This window comes from Echinops telfairi, unplaced genomic scaffold (genome assembly GCF_000313985.2).
Source record: "Echinops telfairi isolate 266 unplaced genomic scaffold, ASM31398v2 ScPeMD7_7410;HRSCAF=8448, whole genome shotgun sequence".
Classification (NCBI taxonomy): Eukaryota; Metazoa; Chordata; class Mammalia; order Afrosoricida; family Tenrecidae; genus Echinops; species Echinops telfairi.
Window position 1 is genome coordinate 24,896,955 of NW_022111310.1, and position 21,098 is coordinate 24,918,052.

The 21,098-nt window shown below is 54.7% G+C and overlaps 1 protein-coding gene across 6 annotated transcripts in view; it reads right to left on the reverse strand.

Moving 5' to 3' along the window:
* Nucleotides 1–4,196: 4,196 nt before the first annotated feature.
* Nucleotides 4,197–21,098, reverse strand: part of CDK5RAP2 (CDK5 regulatory subunit associated protein 2) — a 209,163-nt gene continuing 192,261 nt past the window's right edge. For 4 of the 6 annotated variants that reach the window (XM_045296558.1, XM_045296557.1, XM_045296556.1 and 1 more), the window contains 6 exons: nt 18,383–18,460; nt 16,986–17,251; nt 14,972–15,115; nt 7,957–8,083; nt 4,686–4,732; nt 4,197–4,288 (listed from right to left, as the gene is read on the reverse strand). In XM_045296558.1, the coding sequence (XP_045152493.1) occupies nt 4,232–4,288; nt 4,686–4,732; nt 7,957–8,083; nt 14,972–15,115; nt 16,986–17,251; nt 18,383–18,460 (719 nt within the window). In that variant the 3' untranslated portion in view covers nt 4,197–4,231. Of the gene's footprint in view, nt 4,289–4,685; nt 4,733–5,738; nt 5,846–7,956; nt 8,084–14,971; nt 15,116–16,985; nt 17,252–17,663; nt 17,729–18,382; nt 18,461–21,098 lie in introns of those variants that run through there. The other 2 variants (XR_006680712.1, XM_045296559.1) reach the window with 2 other exon arrangements.

Here is a 21,098-nt window from a genome sequence, read left to right on the forward strand (position 1 = left end):
TGGGAACGGCCTCTGAAGCATGCCTAAGAGCAGTGAGCAAGAGACGTTAGAAGAGCGGGTGGGAGCATAGTAAGCAGGGGGCAGGCAGCATGTGCAAAGGCCCTGAGGGCCTAGGAAAAGGCCAGGCCACTACTGGCTGTGTGCACAGGTGAGTGGGCCAGGCGGGTCTCAACACACCCGGGACACATTTGGTGGTCAATGAGGGGGCACGATCAACGTTCACGGGCCCTGGCTGTGCTATGGGGGATATTTGAGGAGAGGAGTGGGCATGACGGAGGCCATCTGGGAAATGACAGTAAGCGAGCCAGAAGAAAGGCAGGTGATTGCTTGGACCAAGGCAGCGGTGGAAATGAATAAAGACCTTGGGATGCAAGGAGTGTCCTGTGATAGGACCTTGGGTGGGTCAAGATCACTCTAGCCTATGCGGCTGACGAGGCAGACTCTTCACAGAGATGAAAGCACACAGCAGCCCCCTGATGTGGCCAGTGTCCGAGCCTCCAGTCCACCATTCCAGGCCGCTGTCAATCCATCTCGTAGTTTCTCAGGGGAGGAAACTGAGGCTAGCTTCTTGTGCCCCTCCCTGCGGGTCAGGGCAGACTGCTGGGTGTACAGGCCAACACAATGGGACTGGCAGGCCACGTCTGAGCCTACGAAGCGCAGTTCTGGGCTCCTGGGGAGATGGGATGAGTAATCCCGATAATTGAATTTTTGAGTTAGACTTAAAATACGGCCAAGATTGAAAAGGCAATTTGGCAGGTCCGGGGCTCCCTCAGGCGTTTCTCTGCCTCCATAAGGCCGGTCTTATTAACAAGATCACTCTTTCTCCGTCCACCCGCCTTCCACCGGCAGTGCTCGGGCCGCCACGCGGGGAACTCAATTGTGGGCCCCCAGGTCCCTGCTCTGCTCACCCTGGGACGTTTCATCAAAAAGGGCAAGGTGAGTGCACTTTGGCCGATAAATGGAAGGGAGGGCTGCTGAGTTTGGCAAAGACGCTTGCTGGCCAAAGAAGAAACTCCAGGGGTTCGAGAGCTGACAGGTGGATTCAATCCATGGCTGGGGCACGTGCCCCGTTGGGGTGTTGTGGATGGATGACATGATGCACACGGTTGGGTGCTGGCCTGAAAGATCGCGGGGCTTGCACCCAAGCTCCTCCAGGAGGGAGGCCCAAAGCCCACTGCCAGGGCGGGGCTGGGGCACAGCGCCCGGGCAGCCTGGTGCGAGCCTCTTCTCTATATATAGTCCCTGCAGCTGGTTCGCTCAGGTGCTGCTCCTCCGGCACACGTGGTGATTAATTTCACCGACGATGGGAAATTGACGCATTTTCTGATTACTGCTTCAGAGCCTCCTGAATTCAGCTGCTGGTAAAATTAACTCACCAGGGACAATGGAACTTTTCTCAAGGTCCAAATTGTCCTTATTTGCAGTTTGTTCTTGGCCCTCATCCAGCCCAAACAACCCAGCCTGCTTCCCACCGCGATGTGAGTGGGACCTGCACTTGCGCAAGGTTGGGAGTGTTTCCACAGGATGCTAACATGGGAGGGGGGTGCAGACTGTGCTTTGGGGGCTACTGTGACCCTGCAGAGCCCTGGGAGAACTGCTGCAGCACGTGACCAGCAGCGCCCGCCCCATGCCCCTCAGCCCCAGGCACTGTGCAGCCCAGGCAAGGCGACCAGAAAGGGCTGGGCACTGCCCGAGCCCAGAGGGAGTGTCTCCTCAAATCCTTCCAGCCAGACCCCTGCCAACAGCCAACTTCGTCCCCGTCTCCCATGCCACAGATTCATTGTGCCAAGGCAGGAGGTAGTATTGCTCCCTGAACACCCAGGTTTTCCAAAGCAAGGTCTGGGATAGAGCCTGAGCCCAAGACTGACTTCCACACCTGAGCTCTATCCATTATGTCTACAGCCTATACAGGTATGCTCGTGCACACACCAGTCATCTAAGAGTTCTCCCCAAACTTGAGACCAGCCGGTGAGAGAAACTGAGTAGTCATTGATTCTGGAGACAGTCTTCTTGTCTGAGGCTCCAGACAAGTCTAAGTCAAGACTGGCCACGGAGGCAATTCCACCCTGCAGATGTCCACTCTGATACAGGCCTTACTCCCTACCCCCCAACACTCCACACCGCCCTGCCGGTGGGTCAGCGCCGACAAAGAGCTGAACTGCCCTTGAGGAGCCGTGGGTCTTCTTGAAAGGGAACTGCCACATGGCCCCTGGCTGCCGGAGCCTATGTGCAAGCACCTGACAGAGAGAGCACAATGACAGGCTGGTGCCCCAGGCCCTCACACTAAGTGGATGAGGGAAGGGGGGAGGGTGACTGCTGAGCAGCCATACCCTTGACACTGTGCAAAACTGCTGCGCCCCCCCACCTACCCCCACTGGGCCTCGAGCCAACCCGATCAGACCAGCTCGAATCCCCCTTATCTCTGGGAAGCTGTGGGGTAGCAGGGAGCAAGCACCCTGGGTGAGGAGTGTGGATGTACAGGAGGGCTCAGGGCAGGCCACCAGCACTCAGAAAACTTGGGTGAGTCATTCAGGCTGCCCTGACCACCACTGTGCCACCTGGGTGTCCGGGTCTGGGCAGCGGAATGGTCACATCACTAAGTGACCATAAAAAAGCCAAGCCTGGTGTGTTTCTGGGCTCTGAGGGTGGGCTGGGTCAAATGCCAGGGATTGCCACCGAACTCTGCTCTCTAGAAATTCAGCCTGGGGTATGTGGGGGGCTACAGGAGCCCAGAGGCCGAGGACTCCCCCAAGCAGGGATCGGGTGGTTGCTGTAGGGCCCTATGGAGCACTCTAGGAGAGGCGCACCTCAGAGGAGCATTTCAAAAGAGGGGCACTTGGAACTCGCCGGGGCAGGCCAACAGGCTGCCTGAAGGCTCAGTGCCATGAGGTGAGGGGGATCTGGAGGGGCTGGCAGGGCCCAGACTTGGGGCCCTTGTAACCCTTCTTAGGGGCCTGGGCTTGTGAAGATAACAGGAAGCCACAACAGGGTTTGGGGCAGGAGCGCCTCCTGGTCAGATGCCCGGTTTTTCTAACCACCTTGATTCTGCAGGTCAGGGGGGTTTGGGTGTGGGGAGCGGGACTGGAGAGAAACCTGACTGACGTAACTGAGGCTGAGAAAGCAGTGATGGACAGAGGGAGATCAAGGGATGGAGAGATCAGGCCTTCTAAGAGGTCGGAGCAGAGATGGGAATGAGGGAGCAAGCCAGAAAGGAATCCGGTGAGAGGGAAACGTAGATCAATAGTTTCTGAGGGATTACAAACAGCGGGCTCGTCCACACGGGCGCTGCAGGAGGATGGCTGGGGGAGTGGGATCACAGAGGGAGACTGAGCCAGGGCTGGAGCATGCCTGACTGCGGGTCACGCATGCCCAGCCACCCACCTTAAAGCTGGTGCCTGCTCTGTGACACCAAAGTGGCAGAGTGGGGCAGGGCAGGGCAGTCCTGGGCCATTTCAAAGATGGCCTCGGGGCCCCGTTCTGCTCATGTTCCTCACGGGCCCCAGGTCAGTCTTGACGGAGCGAGGTGAAGGAGAAGCCAGCACACGAAGGTCAGTGACGGGGCTGGAGCAAGCAAATCACTGGGCAGCAGCACGGGCAGGAGCGGCACCTCACTGTCATCCCCAGGGCAGGGGGAAATGCCGGGTGCCAGCCTGGCCTCCCGCATGCTCTGTCCTGAACCACGGAGGGTGCCCCTGATGGCTGCTCTGCAGAGGACAGGTCGCAGAGATGCTGAGCGCAGCGGCTGTGGGCACCAGGGCACTGGCCACCTGCGTGGAGAGCCTGGCCACTCTGGGCCAAGGGGCTTGGCAGCAGTGCCCAAGGTCAATGGGATATCCACGACCCTGGCAGGCCCCCACTGGGAGTCTGGGACCTGGGCTCTGAAGCTGCACATGAAAAAACAGAAGAATCAAGTCGAAACGACCTGAGTCATTCAAACGGCGGTGCTGCCTGGTACGAAGCTAGCCAGGGGCTAGTCTGCGCCACAGCAATGCCTCGTATCCAGGTACCTACACAGGCCCAACTCCCAACACCTGGGCTCCCGGAGCCTTTCAACACCTTTCTTACCGAGCACCGGGCCTTGTTTCCCAGCAGCCCTTAAACTCACGCCAGGGCAGAAAACCTAACGGGGAAATGGGTTTGCTGGGTCATGCCAACTGGACTTGAACACAGAACAAAGAGACGGCGAGAGGCCTCAGTGGAGCAGCACAGGTTTATTGGTGGCACACTCTCCTCAGGAGCCTGGGCGGCCGGGACTGGCTGTTCCTGGGTGCACTGCTCCGGGCCTGAGCTGCGGGGGAGGAGACACAAGGGAGACTTTTAGGTCCAGTGAAGGGTTTCTGAAGTACGAGCCAGACAGAGCGAAGACAAGAATCCACTCTCTCATCAGTCCGTACTGAGCGAGCACGACGGCAATGCAGTCGTTTTGATGTGCCCGTTCAGGAACTGTCCCCCAGGAGCGTCCCAAGTGCCAGCACTGTTGGCGTGGCAGCGCCCTCAGAAAGTCAGCATAAAACCCAAAGATCCGAGCCAACACGCATGGCAGAGTGGTAAGCCGAAGCGTCTCAGGCACGGCGGGCCTTTCAGTGCCAACTTGGTTTTTTAAAAGAAGTCCCTCTCCCTCTAACCCTGCACAGCCTATCCCCACCCCCGCCCTTCCCCCCAAAGGTTCAAAGAGGCCTTACTACCTCCAGGTTTCCCCTGGCTTTCCGGAGAATGCTGTGGGTTACAACCACTGTGGAGAGAAGGGAGAACGGGAAGATAAGAAACACATGGGTCCAGGAAGACCTGATACAAGTCAAGAACAGAGAGAAGGAGTGCCCCCCTCCCCCAATTCCAAAGGCCCCAGACCAGAGAGGATATGGAGGCCCACCTGCCCCAGCATCCAGCCCAGGCCCAAATCACCCATCCCAAGGAGAAAGGGTGGGCCACAAACCACCCTTTCAGCTAGGCATACCCTCACAGCATTGCCAGAAGGTACAATGTGTGGTATACCCCTCCTGGACCTCAGGCCTGAGCCCGGCACACTTTGCCCCGTTCTTTGAGCAGGCTCCTCAGGGCCTGGGAGGAAGGATTCCGTGGAGCCTGCCCTTTAACTGGCACAAGAGCCCAACTTGGTTTCCCTGGGCAAGTCACATTCCACTTGAAGAGGAGCGATGGATGGCGCAAGTTCAGAGGTTTCGGGCCACCGGACCTCTGAGCTGTAGCAAGGGCATGTCCTCACTGTATCCCAATTCCTGGAGGGAGGCCGGAGAAGCCAGCCTTCCAGGGGAGTGGCTGTAAAGGTAAGCAGAGGCCTCTCTTTCAGTCTTTTTCCAGCACATTCTCCAGCCACGGCTGAAAGGCTCCCATGGAGCACACAGCCTGCTGAGCCTGCTCAGGGTCTGTCCTGAGCAGGGCTAGAGGACGGGTGGGGAATCCAGATTATTCCCTGGGAGCAGGGTAGACACAAGGCCTCCAGAACTGGGCCTTTGCCAACAGCGCCCAAGGCTGGAACAGACCCCGCCCAAATCCACAGTGGCTTAGTCCACAAATAGTTGCCATGTTGTAGCTTTGGGAAACCATTTTTCTTGCCTTACAAAAAATTCCATCTGGAGGTAACAAAGTCTGTTTGCATTCCGTGGCACTGGGGAGAGGAATGGGGGCCCTGGGCTTCGTCTTAACTGGGCACACTGAGGCAGCCACAGTCTCTGGGTTGTCACCTTCACCCTCCCCTCAGGCTGCAGGGCAGCAGTTCTTACCTGGGGCTAAGTCCCCAGAAAAGCAGAACACGTCTGTGAGTGTAAGCCATGTATGCATTAGTCCTGGGGAGAGACACCATAGCTTGTCTTGATATTCACCGAGGGGCCTGTGACCCAGAAAAAGGATTTCACAACTGCAGCTGTTAAAAATAATTCTACACACATTTCTCTGAAAAACAGCTCAGAGAAGAACTAAGGATTCCCTGCCCTAAGTGAGGACGTGAGACACGCCAGCTCTCAATGTGCTGGACGGGGCCGTCGTCTGAGCAGCACTGCCCCGTCCCAAAGCACAGTCGTCCCACTGATGAGGGCAGAGAGCTGACAACTTGCCCCACCAAGTATAGACGTGACTTTCACCTCAGCAGAGTGCTGGGAGGGCTGCCGCTTTTCGATTGTGGCCTCAGGCAATCAGCCCATCCCTGGGGGGTGGGTATTCCTGTCCCCCTGAGGACCTGCACCTCACTTCAGGAGGGAAGCGGGCAGCCACGTCGAGATGCCCTCTCTGTACATTCCCCTGGAGACTCTGGAAGGAGAGAGCGTCTTCACTCTCGTCTCACACAGGGACTGGCCCTTGCTTCACTCCAAGCTTCATGTTGTCACATTAGAGCCAGAGAGAGACCTGCAGGGCTGGTGAGCTACAGAGCCTTGTCGATGCGGGGCAGGGTGGCAGCACCTGCCGTGGTTAAGAAGTGTTGAGACACTGGCTGGTTTTCTATTAGTGTTTGGGCCCCCAGCCATGGGATCCAGGCGGACCCAAGGCAAAGAAGCAGGGCGCTAACACTTTCTGAGCATCTACTCCATTGTCATGCCCACTTCACAGATGAGAAAACAGGGGCTTTTGATGAAGCTGTGACGACACCAAGCATAATGCCCCACCTGCTTGCTGCTCCAAATGTCCCACAGCTCCCCTAGACATGCCCAGGACTGCGTGTCTCGCCCCCGCATCACCTGCTTACTCGCTCAAAATCCTTCTCCCCTCCACGACCCAGCCCCATCCTGGCAGCCTCACCACTGTCCCAAGGAACTCCACCAGCTGCCTGGGCCTCCATGCGCTGCCCTGGCTTCAGCTCACCAGGTGCTGTGATCTGGGCGCACCTCGTCCCCTTCTATTCCCTGGCAGAAGCCATGGTCCATCCCAAGCATGCTCTTCAACCCTCAATGCCCTCTCTCCCCAGGAGGGAGCCTTCCACTGGGATCCTGCTCTCCTGCCTCCACTCTTAACCTAACTCCAATTCGCCCCTCAAGATCCAACCAGTGCAGTGACGGCGCCTCTCTAGGTGCCTGGTATGCACCTGCCACACCAATGCCCCACCCCCACCCAACCAAGAAACAGATGCTCTGCCCTGTGCTCCTCTATCCTTAGAGCCTGGAGGGGACTGAGCTCTCGTCTGCAGCTCATCCTGCAGTCACAGAGACCATTTTCAGAAGGTTCCCCAGGGGGATGGCTAGGTAGAAGTCCTACCTGATAATAATCTGTGTTCCGTGCATCTGTCAGAAATGTTTGACTTTCCTAAGAGAGGGGCAATCGGCAGGCTCACTCTCCAGAGAGAAAGTGCTCCAGTCAGCAGTTCTCCTACCCGGGGGAACTCCACTCGGACCACCATGAGGCCTGGCCAGGGCTGAGCAGGCAGCAGGCACTCATACAAGCGGGTGCCAAGAAGGGAAACCAGGAGGAGCGGCCCCCTGAGATCAGAGATCAGCGGTGGACCACCTCTACAAAAGTCGAGGTTAATCTCTCGACCGGAGTTTCTGTCTGTCTCCTGATTCTCAGCAAGCCTTTCTCACATGCAGATGGGACAGGTGGGCCTTCTGCCGCTGCCCCGTCAGGCCTTTCCCAGTACAGCCCACCTCAACTCCAACTTGCAGCCTCCGTCCACCCACCAACATGGCCCTGCTTTGAGTCTCTCAGATGCAAAACCCTAGTTCCGTCTCTGCCTCGCCCGGTCCCTGTGCTGGACAGCACTGCTCCTTCCCCCAACACCTCCTCCTCCTCCTTTCGGACTCCGCTCCAGTGCCACTTCCTCCAGGCAGCCCACCTCCCAGGCAGAGTGGGGCCCACCCACTGGCCCTGTGACACCCGGTGTGCTTTCCCATCACTGCATACCCCACACGCCTGCCTCCTCACAAGTCACCCCCCTGGCCTGCCGGCAGTGCCGTGCAGGTCAGAACAGAGGAGTATGACATGGCGGCAGGGTGCCGGTGGCGCAGCCCCACTCACACTGATCAAAGATGGCCTTCTCCTGGTGCTTGCTCAGCTGCAGGAGCTTCACCGTGCTCTGCAGCTTCTGGTCTTGGTCGTACAATTTATGTTCTAACTTGGTAATCTCCGCCTTCATGTCTCCGACCTCAAAGGGAGAGGAAAAGAGAATGAAGAAGACAAAGTAGCATTAACGCACAAGAAGAGCTGCAAATACACATAAAAGGATGCCGAACCTCACTAAGGAAGATGCTTGAAGACAAACTAGAGGCCACTTTCTGCGGGTGAGCCTGGCCCGACCAGCCGGACTCCTGTGGAGGTGAGGGAGTGGAGCCAGCACCCGCAGGAGGGCACTCTGTCTGGGGCCACTGGGAGGCACCCTGGCCAACAACCCTCCCCCCTCCCCCATGTCTCCTGGGAGTGACGGCGGCACAAGAGAGGAGAGGCCTGGGCCCAAGACCAGGACGTTCACCACACTGAAACCTGGCCCAATTGGGGGCGGGGGGGTGGGGGGGCGTGTGCCAGGGAAAATGAACCAAATTGCTTGCGAACAACAGAAAGTGGAAGGCGATGCAGTCGGGCGAACTGGACATGCGGTGGCGTGGAAGGACGCCCAGAGTGGGCAGCGAGCATCGAGTGGCACATCCCATGGCCCCTGCAGATGTACGGCGGTGGTGCCCCCGGGAAACTCAAAGGTGCCACCACCTTGTGAGTCCTGAGGTCTCTGGGAGATGGGATCTGGGGTATCTTACTTTTCTCTTTTAAGTTACCTGAAGGGTTTGCTATTTTATAGAAATTCTGAGGCTCGTTTTAAAAAATGCCTTCAGTGTTTAGGCGTGAACACAGGATGGGCTACCAGAGGCCGCTCAGAAGCTAGGCTGGGAGAGAGCGGGTGGGCGGCCATTCGCACAGGAGGCTCACCCGCCAGTCCCCACTTCCCGGCTCCAACGAGTGAGCAGCTCCACGCCTGGGGCACTGGGACCCGCGCTGGCCGCTCTCTGCTGCCCAGCAACCGCCTGGTGCCGGGGCTGGGGGCTGGGGGCTGAGCCGTCTGTCAGCTCAGAGTCCCTGTCGTCTGCTCCCAAACTTGTGCATGGCAGTTGTACGTGTAATTAAATTACACAATTTAATTAAATATTAAGTAAACCCATGAATATGTGTACAAAAAGAGAGAACTGGTTGTATGAAAACTAACAGATGCTGCAGGAAAGGCTTGATGTAAAGGCAAGTCACTAAAAAACACATTTCTGGCAAATTACGTGTGGGAGAGACGGCGATAAAAGTGTGGGAGGAACAGCCTAGAGGAGTTCTAGATTCAAATTGCTTTGCAAGTGTCTTAAGTTTCTTCTTCATCTTAAAGAGCCAGACAGTGGAAGTGACAGACATACACTATGGGTGGAGCTTATGAAAGGACAACGAGGTGAACTCCGATCAGCATGTCCAGAGGAGAGGCCCTGGCCCACCATCACAGGAGCGGCAACCGAGGGTGGCCCCCGGCACAGGAGGGCAACCGCGGCTCAGTGCCAAGTTCAGCTGAGACGCTGACGGTGGAATCACTTCCTGCTTCCCCGCATTAGCACACTCCTGAGGCGAACCCAGCGTGTCAGGGACAAGGACTTCCGCTGCTCTCCCAAAATGGAGCTGATTTCAGCAGTGGGTTTTCTTGGATTCTCTTCTTCACGCTCAGAGCCCACACAGATGTGGGTGGGCCCATGGCTCCAGAGACCACAGGTTCCAGGAGAATGTTACCACATTCACAGCCTTGGCTCCACTCCTGTCCAGTGTGGGGTGTAATCCATCACTCATCTACCCCCTGCAGCAGAGTGAGACCCACACAGGATGGGGCCACAAGGCAGGTGAATAGAATGGTTGTTTCGCATCTGTCTGGCGAGCCCCGAGCCCTCTTTCTGAGACCAGAAACAGGCCTCACATACCCCCCGCCCCCGAACCCTACCCTCCAGGAGTTGAGGTGGGCGGCTGCTCCACTGGGTACCCATGGTGCCCGGAGCTTCCCCGGCCATTGTCCACTCAGCGGAGGGCAGTTACGGGGTGTTGACAGGTTTGTCTCCCTGACACAACAAGTTCCTCCAGCCTCTGTCCTCTGAGGGGCAGTGTCCGGCACAGGGCCTGCACAGGGTAGGTGCTGCAAGGCCACCTTCCTGTCAGTGGGGATCACTTCCATCCACCCGACCTAATGCCCGTGCAGGGTCTCTCCAGCACGCCCACAGGGAGTGTCTCTGTTTCCACTGAGGAAGACCTCCAAGTTACAGGACGCGTCTGTGACGGTGAGACAGCAGGTGCCCTGCCGCCCTGCTCTGCCTGTCTCTAGCTCTGTCGTGCTGGAGTCACGAAGCCTCCTGGGAACAGGGCCTAACCCTCTGAAGGTTACCACAAGGGGACATAAGCGGTGTGCGTGCCATGCAACGGGCACCCTCCGAACTGGGTCGACTCCTTCGTCAGTGCTCTCTTCCTGCCTCGCTCCAGCAGCAGCTTCCACACACACACCCTTGTCTTCCTTTTAGCAACGAACCACCTCATGGGCTTACAAAGGGAGAAGTAGCGATGACCCCCGGCAACCAGCCAGCCTCCGCAGTTAGTGACCGACCGCCCGCCTGCCAGTCTTGCCTCCTCCACAGATCCCTGCCCATCTGCAGCCCCGATGACTGTGAAGACAATCTCAGAAGTCACTGGAGTGGACCTCTAGGAGAGAGACACTCGTTTCTGAACAGATGAGCACACTACCATCACACACACCAACACAAACCTGACAGCAGTGCCTCCAGCCCACCCGACAGGACACCGGAGGGCTCCAAGGAGTGTGTGGGGCAATGGACTTAGACGATCATGGAATTGGCCCTGAACTTTTTAAAGCCCCCTCTTAAGTCAGTGGACACAGCGCCTGGGTGCTTCCTAACCTGATTCTTCCTGACAGTTGGTGTGTTTGATTCGGGGGCCACATAAGTCCCCCACCCACGCCGGCCATGTGATTAGCATGTCAGTTCAATACAGTGCTTCTCAAAACCGCCGTGAGGCTTATGAGGACGGACTGTTGGGCCCACTCCCGGAGGTGCTCGCGCTCTGCTCGGCCGGTTTGAGGGGAGCCTGGGAATCTGCATTTCTAATAGGTTTGCAGGTGGCGCAAGGGCCCAGGGTACAGCCTTTGAGGACTCCTAGGAAGCTGCAGGTGCACCCCCCCCAACCTTCCCTTGAATGACAATGCTCCAAACTTGTTATACGTGTCCTGCCCCAGACTCAGAATCCAGCGATTTCTCTTAGGAGGCCGAGTTCCTCCCGGTGGGAAAATTAAATCACCACGGGGCACAAGGGGAGCTGCTTGGTGCGACTGGTCCGCACTTCTCAAGCTGCTTCCAGGGAGGGCGGTAGCCACACGGGTATTTCTGATTCAAAGGCAGTGCTTACGGTTCGCCATCAATTTGGTAGTTCTCTCTTAGGGGGAGTGTCTCAGTGGCTAACAAAATGCACACAGAGAGTTAACTGCATTATCCTAAATACAAAAGCTCCACAATATCAGGTCTATCACAATGAACAACGTACTCACTAAGAAAAGGTTCCTTTGTCCCCCAGGGAGTTCGTGTGGGGCGTGCGCCCCGTTATGTGCTAGAGTCCCTGACACGTTTCCTTGTGCGTGACACATCCTGCTGGCAAGTTTTAGAAACCGTGTTTTCCCATTTTAATTTATAATTAGATGAAGGACCTGCATAGTCTCAAAGTCAATGTTACACAGTCTCCAAGGTCTACTTGGGGAAATCCTGGTCCCTCCTTTCTCTTAGTGCCCACTTAGGAATAACCTATGCATAATGTTACTGTCTACCCTCCCACTGAAAAAAATGATATTAGCAAATACACATGTAGTTATCTAGCCCCCCCCCCCCTTCCTGGCAACTCTGTCTGGATAGACGGATGCACAGGACCCTCTCTCTCTCTAAAGCAGGCCTCAGGCCGCTTCGACTGCCTGGGACGGTGTCTTACATGCAACAGGCAGATGAATGATGTTCAGAGAGATGACCAGGGAGCTAGAAAAAGCAGAGGGGTTGCTTGCTGGGGGAAATACAGAAGTCTGCTTTACATACATTTCACACACAGCAAAAGGCAGTGACAGAAAAGTGGCTACAGACAATTTAACACCACCCGGGAGGTCTGTGTACACCAGCAACATCAGAGAAGCCTCTTGAAGGTCCTGTTGCCGGCTCAAAAGTTCTGTGGTGCTAACGCAAGCACAACCAATTGGCTGAGAACCCCTCAGAACGCGAGGCACCCATCAGGAGCACTGGCCGGTAGGGGCTAATCTGCAGGGAGTGGGGATGCATGGGGCCTTAAAGATAAGCATCGGGCCTGCATCCCAGCCACCAGACAGACAGACCCGGTCATGCACAGAGGATAAAAGCCACAGGCAGGGTCTGTGCTCAGGGTCAAATGTCTAGCCTTAAGAACTAGCTATACGACCTCTTCCCGCAGCAGCCTGAGGAAGTCTGCCCAAATGGTTCACTACTCACTTGACTCAGAAAACCCCACAAAATCATGCAAACCTAGAGGGCTGAATCTTCGGGTCCATTTTAAGAACACCCGCAAAACTGCTCAGGCCCTCAAGTGTTTAAAAGACATCATTATGCGGAAGCGGTGTGTTCCCTGCCGACATTGTAACGGTGGAGCTGGTTGGTGTACACAGGCCAAAAAGCAAGGCTAGACCCAGGGTCGGTGGCCCAAAGGCGTGAATCTTTGCTGCACATGCTTAAAAATGCAGAGAGCCCTGTTGAGCTTAAGGGTTTCCATGTGGATTCTCTGGCCACTGAGCACATCCAGATGAACAAAACCCCCAGATGCATGGCTGGACCGGCAGAGTTCATGTTTGGATCAACGCACACGTGAGCTCCCCTGCCACACTGAAGTGATCCTGCTGAAAAGGCATAAACTGCATCTAAACCAGAAGAGGAGGGTGCTCAGGGGAAAAAAAAAAAACTCCCAGAGAAAACTGAAGAAGCAAAAACGTATAGCTCAGGAATAAAGTAAGCTTAAAATAAAAATTCAAAAAAAAAAGAACTATATAGGGCAGGGGCTTGTTTGGGGTATGGGAGGAAATTATTCACTCACTCATTCAAAGCCACGTGTCTAACCTTTGCTGTGTGGCTCTGTGGGCTGGGCTGCCCCAGGGAGAACGAGGAGGCTGTAGAATTACCACACTGGAAGCCCTAGACAGGGTCGCTAGTCCTCAGGATCAGCTTCCTGGCAGTGGGGTTTGTTTGGAGGCCAGGCAAGAGCCCTAAAAGCAGCCACCGTAGCGAAGCCCCGCCCAGAGGAGGGGTGGCTCAAACCCATCAGCTGCTCCCTAGGGACAGACATGGCAGTCAGGTGCTAAGAGTTACAGCCTTGGAAGCCTGTGCGGCTGGGAGACAGAAAGGAGGAGAAGGCAGGGGATTCGGTTTCGCTCTTTTTTTGGAGGCATGTCCCCTCTGGGAAAAGCCAAGCAAACAGACAAGAAACACTCTTTGGGCTGGTAGGGGGCTGGGGAGGAAGGGTGAGGGTTTGCTGGCTTCCACGCCCACACGGTCCTTCTCTTTCTAACTCCTGCGCTTCCTCCCTCTTGGCCTCTCTCACTCAGACCCTCTGACTCATCCCCATCCTCACACCCGCAGGTGGGCTCAGCTCAGCTCACATGTGACTTGAAAGTCAGAAGAGCAAAGGCTCCCCTGAGTGAGTGGCCTGGCCGTGCCCTGTTCTTCTGCATCCACCAAAGTGAGCAAAGCGACAAGGACTGGACAGGCACTTCCCTGCGCAGGGGGCATCCAAACTTCCTCCCCAGGACCCCAAGAGACAACTCGCTGGCAGGCTGGCTCATCGACACCTTCAGGGCAGAGAGGTCAGGGCAGAGAGGGGCGCCTCACCGGCCACTTCCTTGCCATGTCTTACAGATCTGAGAGCTGGCGAGAGAGATTTCACTAAGCGAAGTAAGGACCCAAATGGGAAGTTGGCGGGGCTGCAGTAAATGAGGGCGCCATCCTTCTTTGCCTGCATGCTCCTCCTTTCAGGGCGGGTTCTCTGATGCTCATGCTCCCTGTCCTCACAGGCCTGCAGCTCCGGACAGAACTCAAGCCTGTCACATTCCTGAGTAGTTCAAACAGGTGCTGAACAAAGCCCACTCAATATGGCGATGAAAGCTATCAACAGGAATCAGAAGCGCCAGAGAAAGCAGCTCATGTGAAAGGGGTGTTTGAGTCGAGAAGAATGAGCTAGTCCACGCGGGGCCACGGGGACTCAGAGCTTCTAAAATAAAAGAATAAACTTTGGTTCCGATATTTCCGCTTTCAAGTCAGGTCTGTCACCTTGAGTAGACAGCTCAACTCCCAGAGTGTGTTTCCTCCCAATAAGGTCCAACCCGACAAGATGCGCTAGGGGGCCGGTTCTCAACCTTCCTGATGCCCTGACCCTTTCATATAGTCCCTCGTGTTTTGTTTTTTAAATCGTTTTATTAGGGGCTCATACGACTCTTATCACAATCCATACATACATCAATTGTGTAAAGCACATTTGTACATTCAATGCCCTCATCATTCTCAAAACATTTGCTCTCCACTTAAGCCCCCGGCATCAGGTCCTCATTTTTGCCCCTCCCTCCCCGCACCCCCCTCCCTCATGAGCCCTTGATAACTTATAAATTGTTTATTTTGTCATAGCCTGCCCTGTCCGACGTCTCGCTTCACCCTCATGTGGTGGTGACCCCCCCAACCCTAACATTATTTTTGTTGCTACTTCATCACTGTCATTTTGCTACTGTGATGAATCTGGCAATCCCCGTGAAAAGGTTGTTCAACACCCAAAGGGGTGGAGATCCATGGGTTGAGAACTGCTGCGCTAGAGGAAGGGGCACAATCCGGTCAGGGCCACAGGCGTCTCCCCTCCTCTGATGTACAGCTGTTGAGGACCAGGCCCCTGGAGACTAAGAGACACACACAGCTCCCTTCCCCAACACCCCCCACCCCGCACTGTCTGCCCGACTCTGACCCCACGGGTCCTCCCCTACCTGCTCACAGTGGTGGGTACACTGGCCATGTGTGGGGAGCGAGACTCTCCAGAAAAGCTTCAACAGCCGCGAGGCTTCTCCTAGGATGCATTTGGCTGTGTCCACGCTGGTGATGAACCTGCTCAGGGGCGCCGAGTGTGGGCCCTACATGGGTGGATGAGAAGGGGGTTACACGCAGTCTTCAGGGAGAGCACGGTGCCAGAGGACAGCAGTTTATCGTGCTTGAAGACGGTGAATCCACATAGGTGATAGAATTGTGTTGAAGATCTTAGGCTAACCCGTAACCGTGATTAATAAGAACCAGCGCTTTCTGTGTGTTATCACCCACCAGGAGGGTCCTTGATGGGACCATTCACCCAGCTCGGCAGCCCACGGAGCTCTCTGGGAGGCAAACACCACAGCAAGAGCAGCAGCACACACACATTGTTCACTGTGCTTTGTTTTGTTGTGTGCAGTCCTGTCAAATGCCTCGGCTTAATGCGAAGATAAATCTTAGGGCCTTGCAAAGTCTCGCCTCCCCTCCACGGGCAGAAGCAAACTCAACTTGATGGGTTGGCAGGGGCATGAGCACACAAAAGACATAACTCAGAGAAGGGGGAGTAGAAAGTTAAAAAGAAAAAAACAAAATTGAAAACCTTTTGTCTTCACAAGTAATAAAAATAACACAAACTAAAAGGGCATAATCTTTTTAGCTATAAATTGACAAAGAGCATTATACATAAAAATACTCAATGAAGGCAGGAGCGCAGAGACAGATACTCGGAGAAGCAATCTTGTTGTAAAGTGAGATAGCAATCATTATCCAGAGCCCGAAAAGGTTCACTCTTTGAACCTGCCAAGTCTCACGTCTAGGAGCTCATCCTAAGACGGCACTAATCAAAGATGTGACCACAGTCGCGTGTGCGTGGCTCTGTTTACAGCTCAAATGTCCGATACAGCAGAAAGAGTAAACAAGTGATGGTCTACCGGTGAGTTAATTTGTTTTAGATCCATTCAAGTGCAATTCTAGAAAAAATAATGCGACCAGGGAAAAACGTTCAGAATATGATCTGAACTGAAAGTCACAATATGAGATTCATGTATCTATGAACTAGTGCTGTTAAACTCTATGAACAAATTGAACCTAGACATCAGATCTTGAGCAGCATTGACCTTCGTGTTTTTGTAGACACTTTCTGTTTTACACTTTTCCACAGCATCTAGTTTTCATGCAATACAGATTATAATCAGAAAGAACAATACTTTTATTAATATTCACTAAGTCATTCAGCACATATTTACAAAGCACCTATTCCATGCTGGATCATGTGCAAAGTAGTGAACACACACTATTGTGCGAGACAAACACTATCCCTGCTTGCCTCCAGTTATCTTACTGTCTGGTGGAGGCTAAAAGGTAAAACTACTTTTGACAATATAGCTAGACCAAATAAAACAAGAAGGCGAAGCAGGTATCAAGAATCAGGGGTCTTCAGCAAGGACTGGAGAAAGGGGACTTGAAAACGAGACCCCTATAAGCTCAGAGATCAGGTTCAATCCGGAGGGAAAGCAGCAAGCTCCCAAGCCTTGGAAGAGTGAATGAAGAAACGAATGTCCAAAGCCTGGTTGGTGTGTGGGCGAAGGGTGGCTTTCAATGAGGATTCCAGTAGGATAAAGGCGAGGAGAAGGGGTAAGAAAAGCATGGCGGCCTGCAGGGGTAAATGCACAGGCGACTGGACAGACACACGGCGGACAGATGTGTCAAAGGATAAGTGGGCAGGTGGCTGAATGGTTCAGAGACTAGGCAGAGGCAGTCAATCACTGGCACATGTAGCAGGTTCCAACAAATCTCAACAAATTTCCCCTCAGATGTTTCAATGACTGGTCCCCCGGGTTGGACCTGACCTTCATGAATCACATTTCCTAGGTCCTCTTCTCAGGGCTGGACTGAGACCAGCCACTCCTCCTGCTCTACTGACTCTCAGGCGCATCTCCTCCCCCTCCCCCACCGCCCTCCAGGTGCGCGCTGGATTACCTTTGTGGCCAGCTCTTGAACTGTAGGGCCAGGAGCTTCCTGGATTTGGATATCCATTTCAGCAAGGAGTCTCTGCCCCCAGCTGATCTGCTTACGTAGGGCATTGTAGTCCTCGATCAGGCCCAACACGTGGCAGCCACTCTTGTTGGCCCACAGGTGGTGGCCGGGGACCGGGTGAGGCATGCACGGGCTACCGGTGACCAAGCTGCCACTGTCACAGGAGAGGGAGTCCACGTCATCGCCATAGAGTAGAAGAGTCTCTGAAGCTACAAAATAGGAGGCAGAAAGGCAGGTGCACTGGGTGCAAGCCTCTGCAGAGCTAGGGGCCCTGCAGCTGGCTGGGAGGCTGCCAAGCAGCTCAGCCACACATCAGTCTCCCTTGACACTAGTCCAGAGGGACACTGAGCCTGGTTCCTGGAGCTCAGTGCATAGACTTTCCCTCACAAGGCTTATTCATCTCAGGGGAGACGATAAATACCATCCTACCAGCATTTATGGGGCATCCTCAATGCAGAGGTGTTTGACTCAAGGGGACCCTACAGGGCAGAGTGGAATTCTGTACAGCTTTCCGGAACAGACAGCCTCACCTTTCACCCATGGAGTGACTGGTGGTTTGAACGGCTGACCTTATGGTTAGCAGCCTAATGCTTAGCTCAGGGTGCTAGCAGGGCTCTTTACCCTTCCATGGAAGACTTCATTCACACAAAGGAGCCAAGCTGAGTGTCGCCCAGGAGGCCGAGGTCCTGGGGGAACAGAGATAGAGGAGGGAGGCAGAATAGCATAATGATGACAAGGCCAAGCTCAGAGCAGAGAAGAACCAGTTCCCGTGCAGGGAGCGCTTCCAAGGAGAAGCGCTAATTGGACTGGGCTGGACTGGCAGCGAGTATTAGGGCAAAGAGAGTAAACTTGTGTTGCCTCTTCACCTAAGGATGCCCACAGGAAAGGCACCTCACAGCATTTGCACTTGCGCTGGGCCGTGAGGGAGTCATAGGGTTTTCAGTGGCAGAAGATGGAACCAGGAATGGCCTGGAAAGAAGGGAAACCACACAGCAAAGTCACAGTGAGAGGAAATGCAGGCTCGTCTGTCAGATGGGGAGCCACCCTTGTGGCTGCACGTGGGCTGAGGACGAAGGCAGAGAGGCCTGCTGGGGCCAGACTACAGAGATTCCACACAAGCCACGCTACAGTGCACGCAGAGTTCAGTCTAGGGCAACAGGGCCAGGATGACATCGCTGAGGGGGGAACACCTGTGGATGGATTGACCGGTTTAGAGAAGATCAAAATAACCCAGTAGTGAACGTGAACCAAATACTGTCTTGAGTTGGGACCCGAAACCCCTTTCTCTTCCATTCAAAAAGTCGTCCTGCTGTGGTCTCACAAGGCCTTCAGCGTTGTACCTGATTTGGGTGGTGCAGCCAGGGTGGGATCAAACAGATCATTCGGCTCCTCATTTAACACGGGACATCTGTTACCACCTGTAAAATGCAAAAACACAGGAAGAAAAACAATGGTCCAAAGTGCTCACAAAACAGAAGACATTATTAAGACATCAGAACTACCCAAAACTATCTACAGAGTCAACCCAATTGCATCAAAATTTCAACAGACTTCTTTGCAGGCATGGCAATCCTTGAAGGTCTATGGCCCTGCAGGCAGGCCCCACTAACCAAATCGATCTTGAAAAAGAATAGAGGAGGAGGAGGAGGAGGACGACGTCCCAATCTCAATATATATTACAAAGCTACAGACACCAAAAGTCTGGTATGGATATGATTGACATATAGACCAATGGAAAATGACTGTGTATGCACAGTACTAACACAGAAAGTGTTTTGTGTCATCATGGGTTATGCATTGAGCTGCTAACCACAGGTCAGTAGTTCGAAACCACCACCACTATACATGTTATAATTATGGGCAATCTATGAGACAATGGTAGTACATATATATATATATAATTACAGTAAATACATTAAATATATTAAAGAGCACGTGGGAGGGGGGGAAACTTCACGAGGGGGGTGAGTTTTATTTCAAAGTAATCCATATTTGCATAAGAATTGAATGAGAATAAAGAAAAACAACTTTATACATTGGCTCCTTTACACACACAGATGCACACATTCATTCACCATGCAGGACGCAAAGAGTAGAGGGAGACCAGGCCCACCTCCTTCCCCTAGATGAGCCCATGTGTCCAGGCAGGTACAGGGCGGGGAGTGGGGAAACAGCAATTATTTCCCCTCACGGAGGGGAGCTGGTCCCGACCCGACTTCCCCAAGGCTCACACCTGCATTGTGTTTTAAGACTGGGTGTGAGAAACCCACGGGGACAGGGAAAGCAGGGTGGGGAAGAAGATCCCAGGCAGAGAAAGAGCAGCAGAGTCACAGTGGAGGGAGCTGGGTGTCACCAGACTGGGGGCACAGCCGTACAGGAAGCTGGCATGGGATGCAAGCTAGAACTGTGAGGGTGGCAGGGACTCCCTCATGGACTGCAGGCAGGGCAATGTCCACCCAGGCCCTGGGCTCAGGGGCTGGAGGGGCTGGTCTGCAGGCTGTCATAATAACCCGAGCCAGAGAGGAGTGACCCAAAGTAGGATTGGGGGCATGGGGGGGAGGGCTATGAATTTTCAACATTGTGCGCTATTACATGACGGGTGTGGCATTGCCTGACTTAGAAAGCCCTCTCACATCTCAAGTCCCAACAGCTTAGAAAGCAGGACGGGATCGGGCATCAGAGTCCTGGGAGAGGAGACCCAGAGAGGACTCGATCTGCCATCAGCCCCCAGCACATGTGGGTATGGCAGAACAGGAATGGTGCCAGGCCCGAAGAGCCCCAGTCTGGGGAGCTCCTCCCCACAACGGCAGGACGGAGAGCATGGTCCTCTGCCAAGCACAGCCGATGTCCAGAGCAGAGAGAAAGCTGCTGCCTGCGATGCACTGCTTCTCCTGAGGGCGCAGAACCGCGCTGTGGAAGCACGACAGGGGGCTTGCAACACTCCCACCACGAGGGCTGACTGCAGCTGGTCTTCAAAAGCTGGCACAAGCTGCGCAACGGGGCCAGGGTCGGGAGTGGGGCACCCAGCTTCAACCCCCCAGTCCACACCCTCCATCCCCTTGGTCCCGCCTCCTCACAGCTCTACAAAGGGCCAGAGGCCCACCCAGTGACGCTCACTGTGCCTCTGTACAACGCTCTGTGTATCCAAGCAGAAGGCAGCGTGACATCTGTCCAGCCCTTTAGAGTCCCCCAGCCCCCGGAGAAGGGATTTATCCTCATAAAACTGCTTTAACATGAAAAAGCTTATTAAAAGCCCCATATCAGAGACCACTTTCATCATCGAAAAGAATAGCGTAATGGTTTAGTGACCAAGAAGAATAGTCTGCAAACAGTAACTAGGAAGCCCATGTAAAGTTAGGGACAACATCGATGGTGTCCTAATGGGCCCAAACAAAGAGGGCAGAGGCTGGCCCCAAACCCAATGTGCACAAGGCCTGCCGTGATGAAGGGATGAGAGAACCGTGCACACCCCACCCTGGGCCGTCGGGATGGCCATCCCCTGACAAGCAGGCTCCTTCGGGAAAGCAAAGGCGCGTCCGGCTCCAGTTGCTGAGTCACTTTGGGCAAGCCCCTCCCTGTCTGGGCCTCCGTCCTTTGTCTAGGGAATACAGACAATGGCCCAGCTGCCTGACTTGGGCCTGGCCCCGGCCGGCTGTTCAGCGTGAGCAGCACCTCTGCTCGGCTTCTGACTGCTGCCTGGTGTGGAGAGGAGAGACGAGCCAGACATTACACTGCAACCCGGCCCCACTTTCACACTTGCCAGGACGCCCCGCCCAGGCTCGGAGAGACTGAACACCGAAAGAAGGGCTACAGATTTTTACAAAGGCAGCGGGGGGCTAGACAGGATTTCCAGTCAGGGAGCAAGGTGAACAGAGGAGCAGGACCAGGGGCAACACGGGCTATTAGAAGCCCAAACTGCACTGCCCTGGGAAGCAAGAGGCCCTGGACAGAAGATACCACTTTGCCAAAGGTGACAGCTAACTAGCAGCCAGGCCTTGGCTTCCAGGGCACACAGTGCCAGCTGCCAAGGGAAATACACCCCCGGGGGCCAGGGCC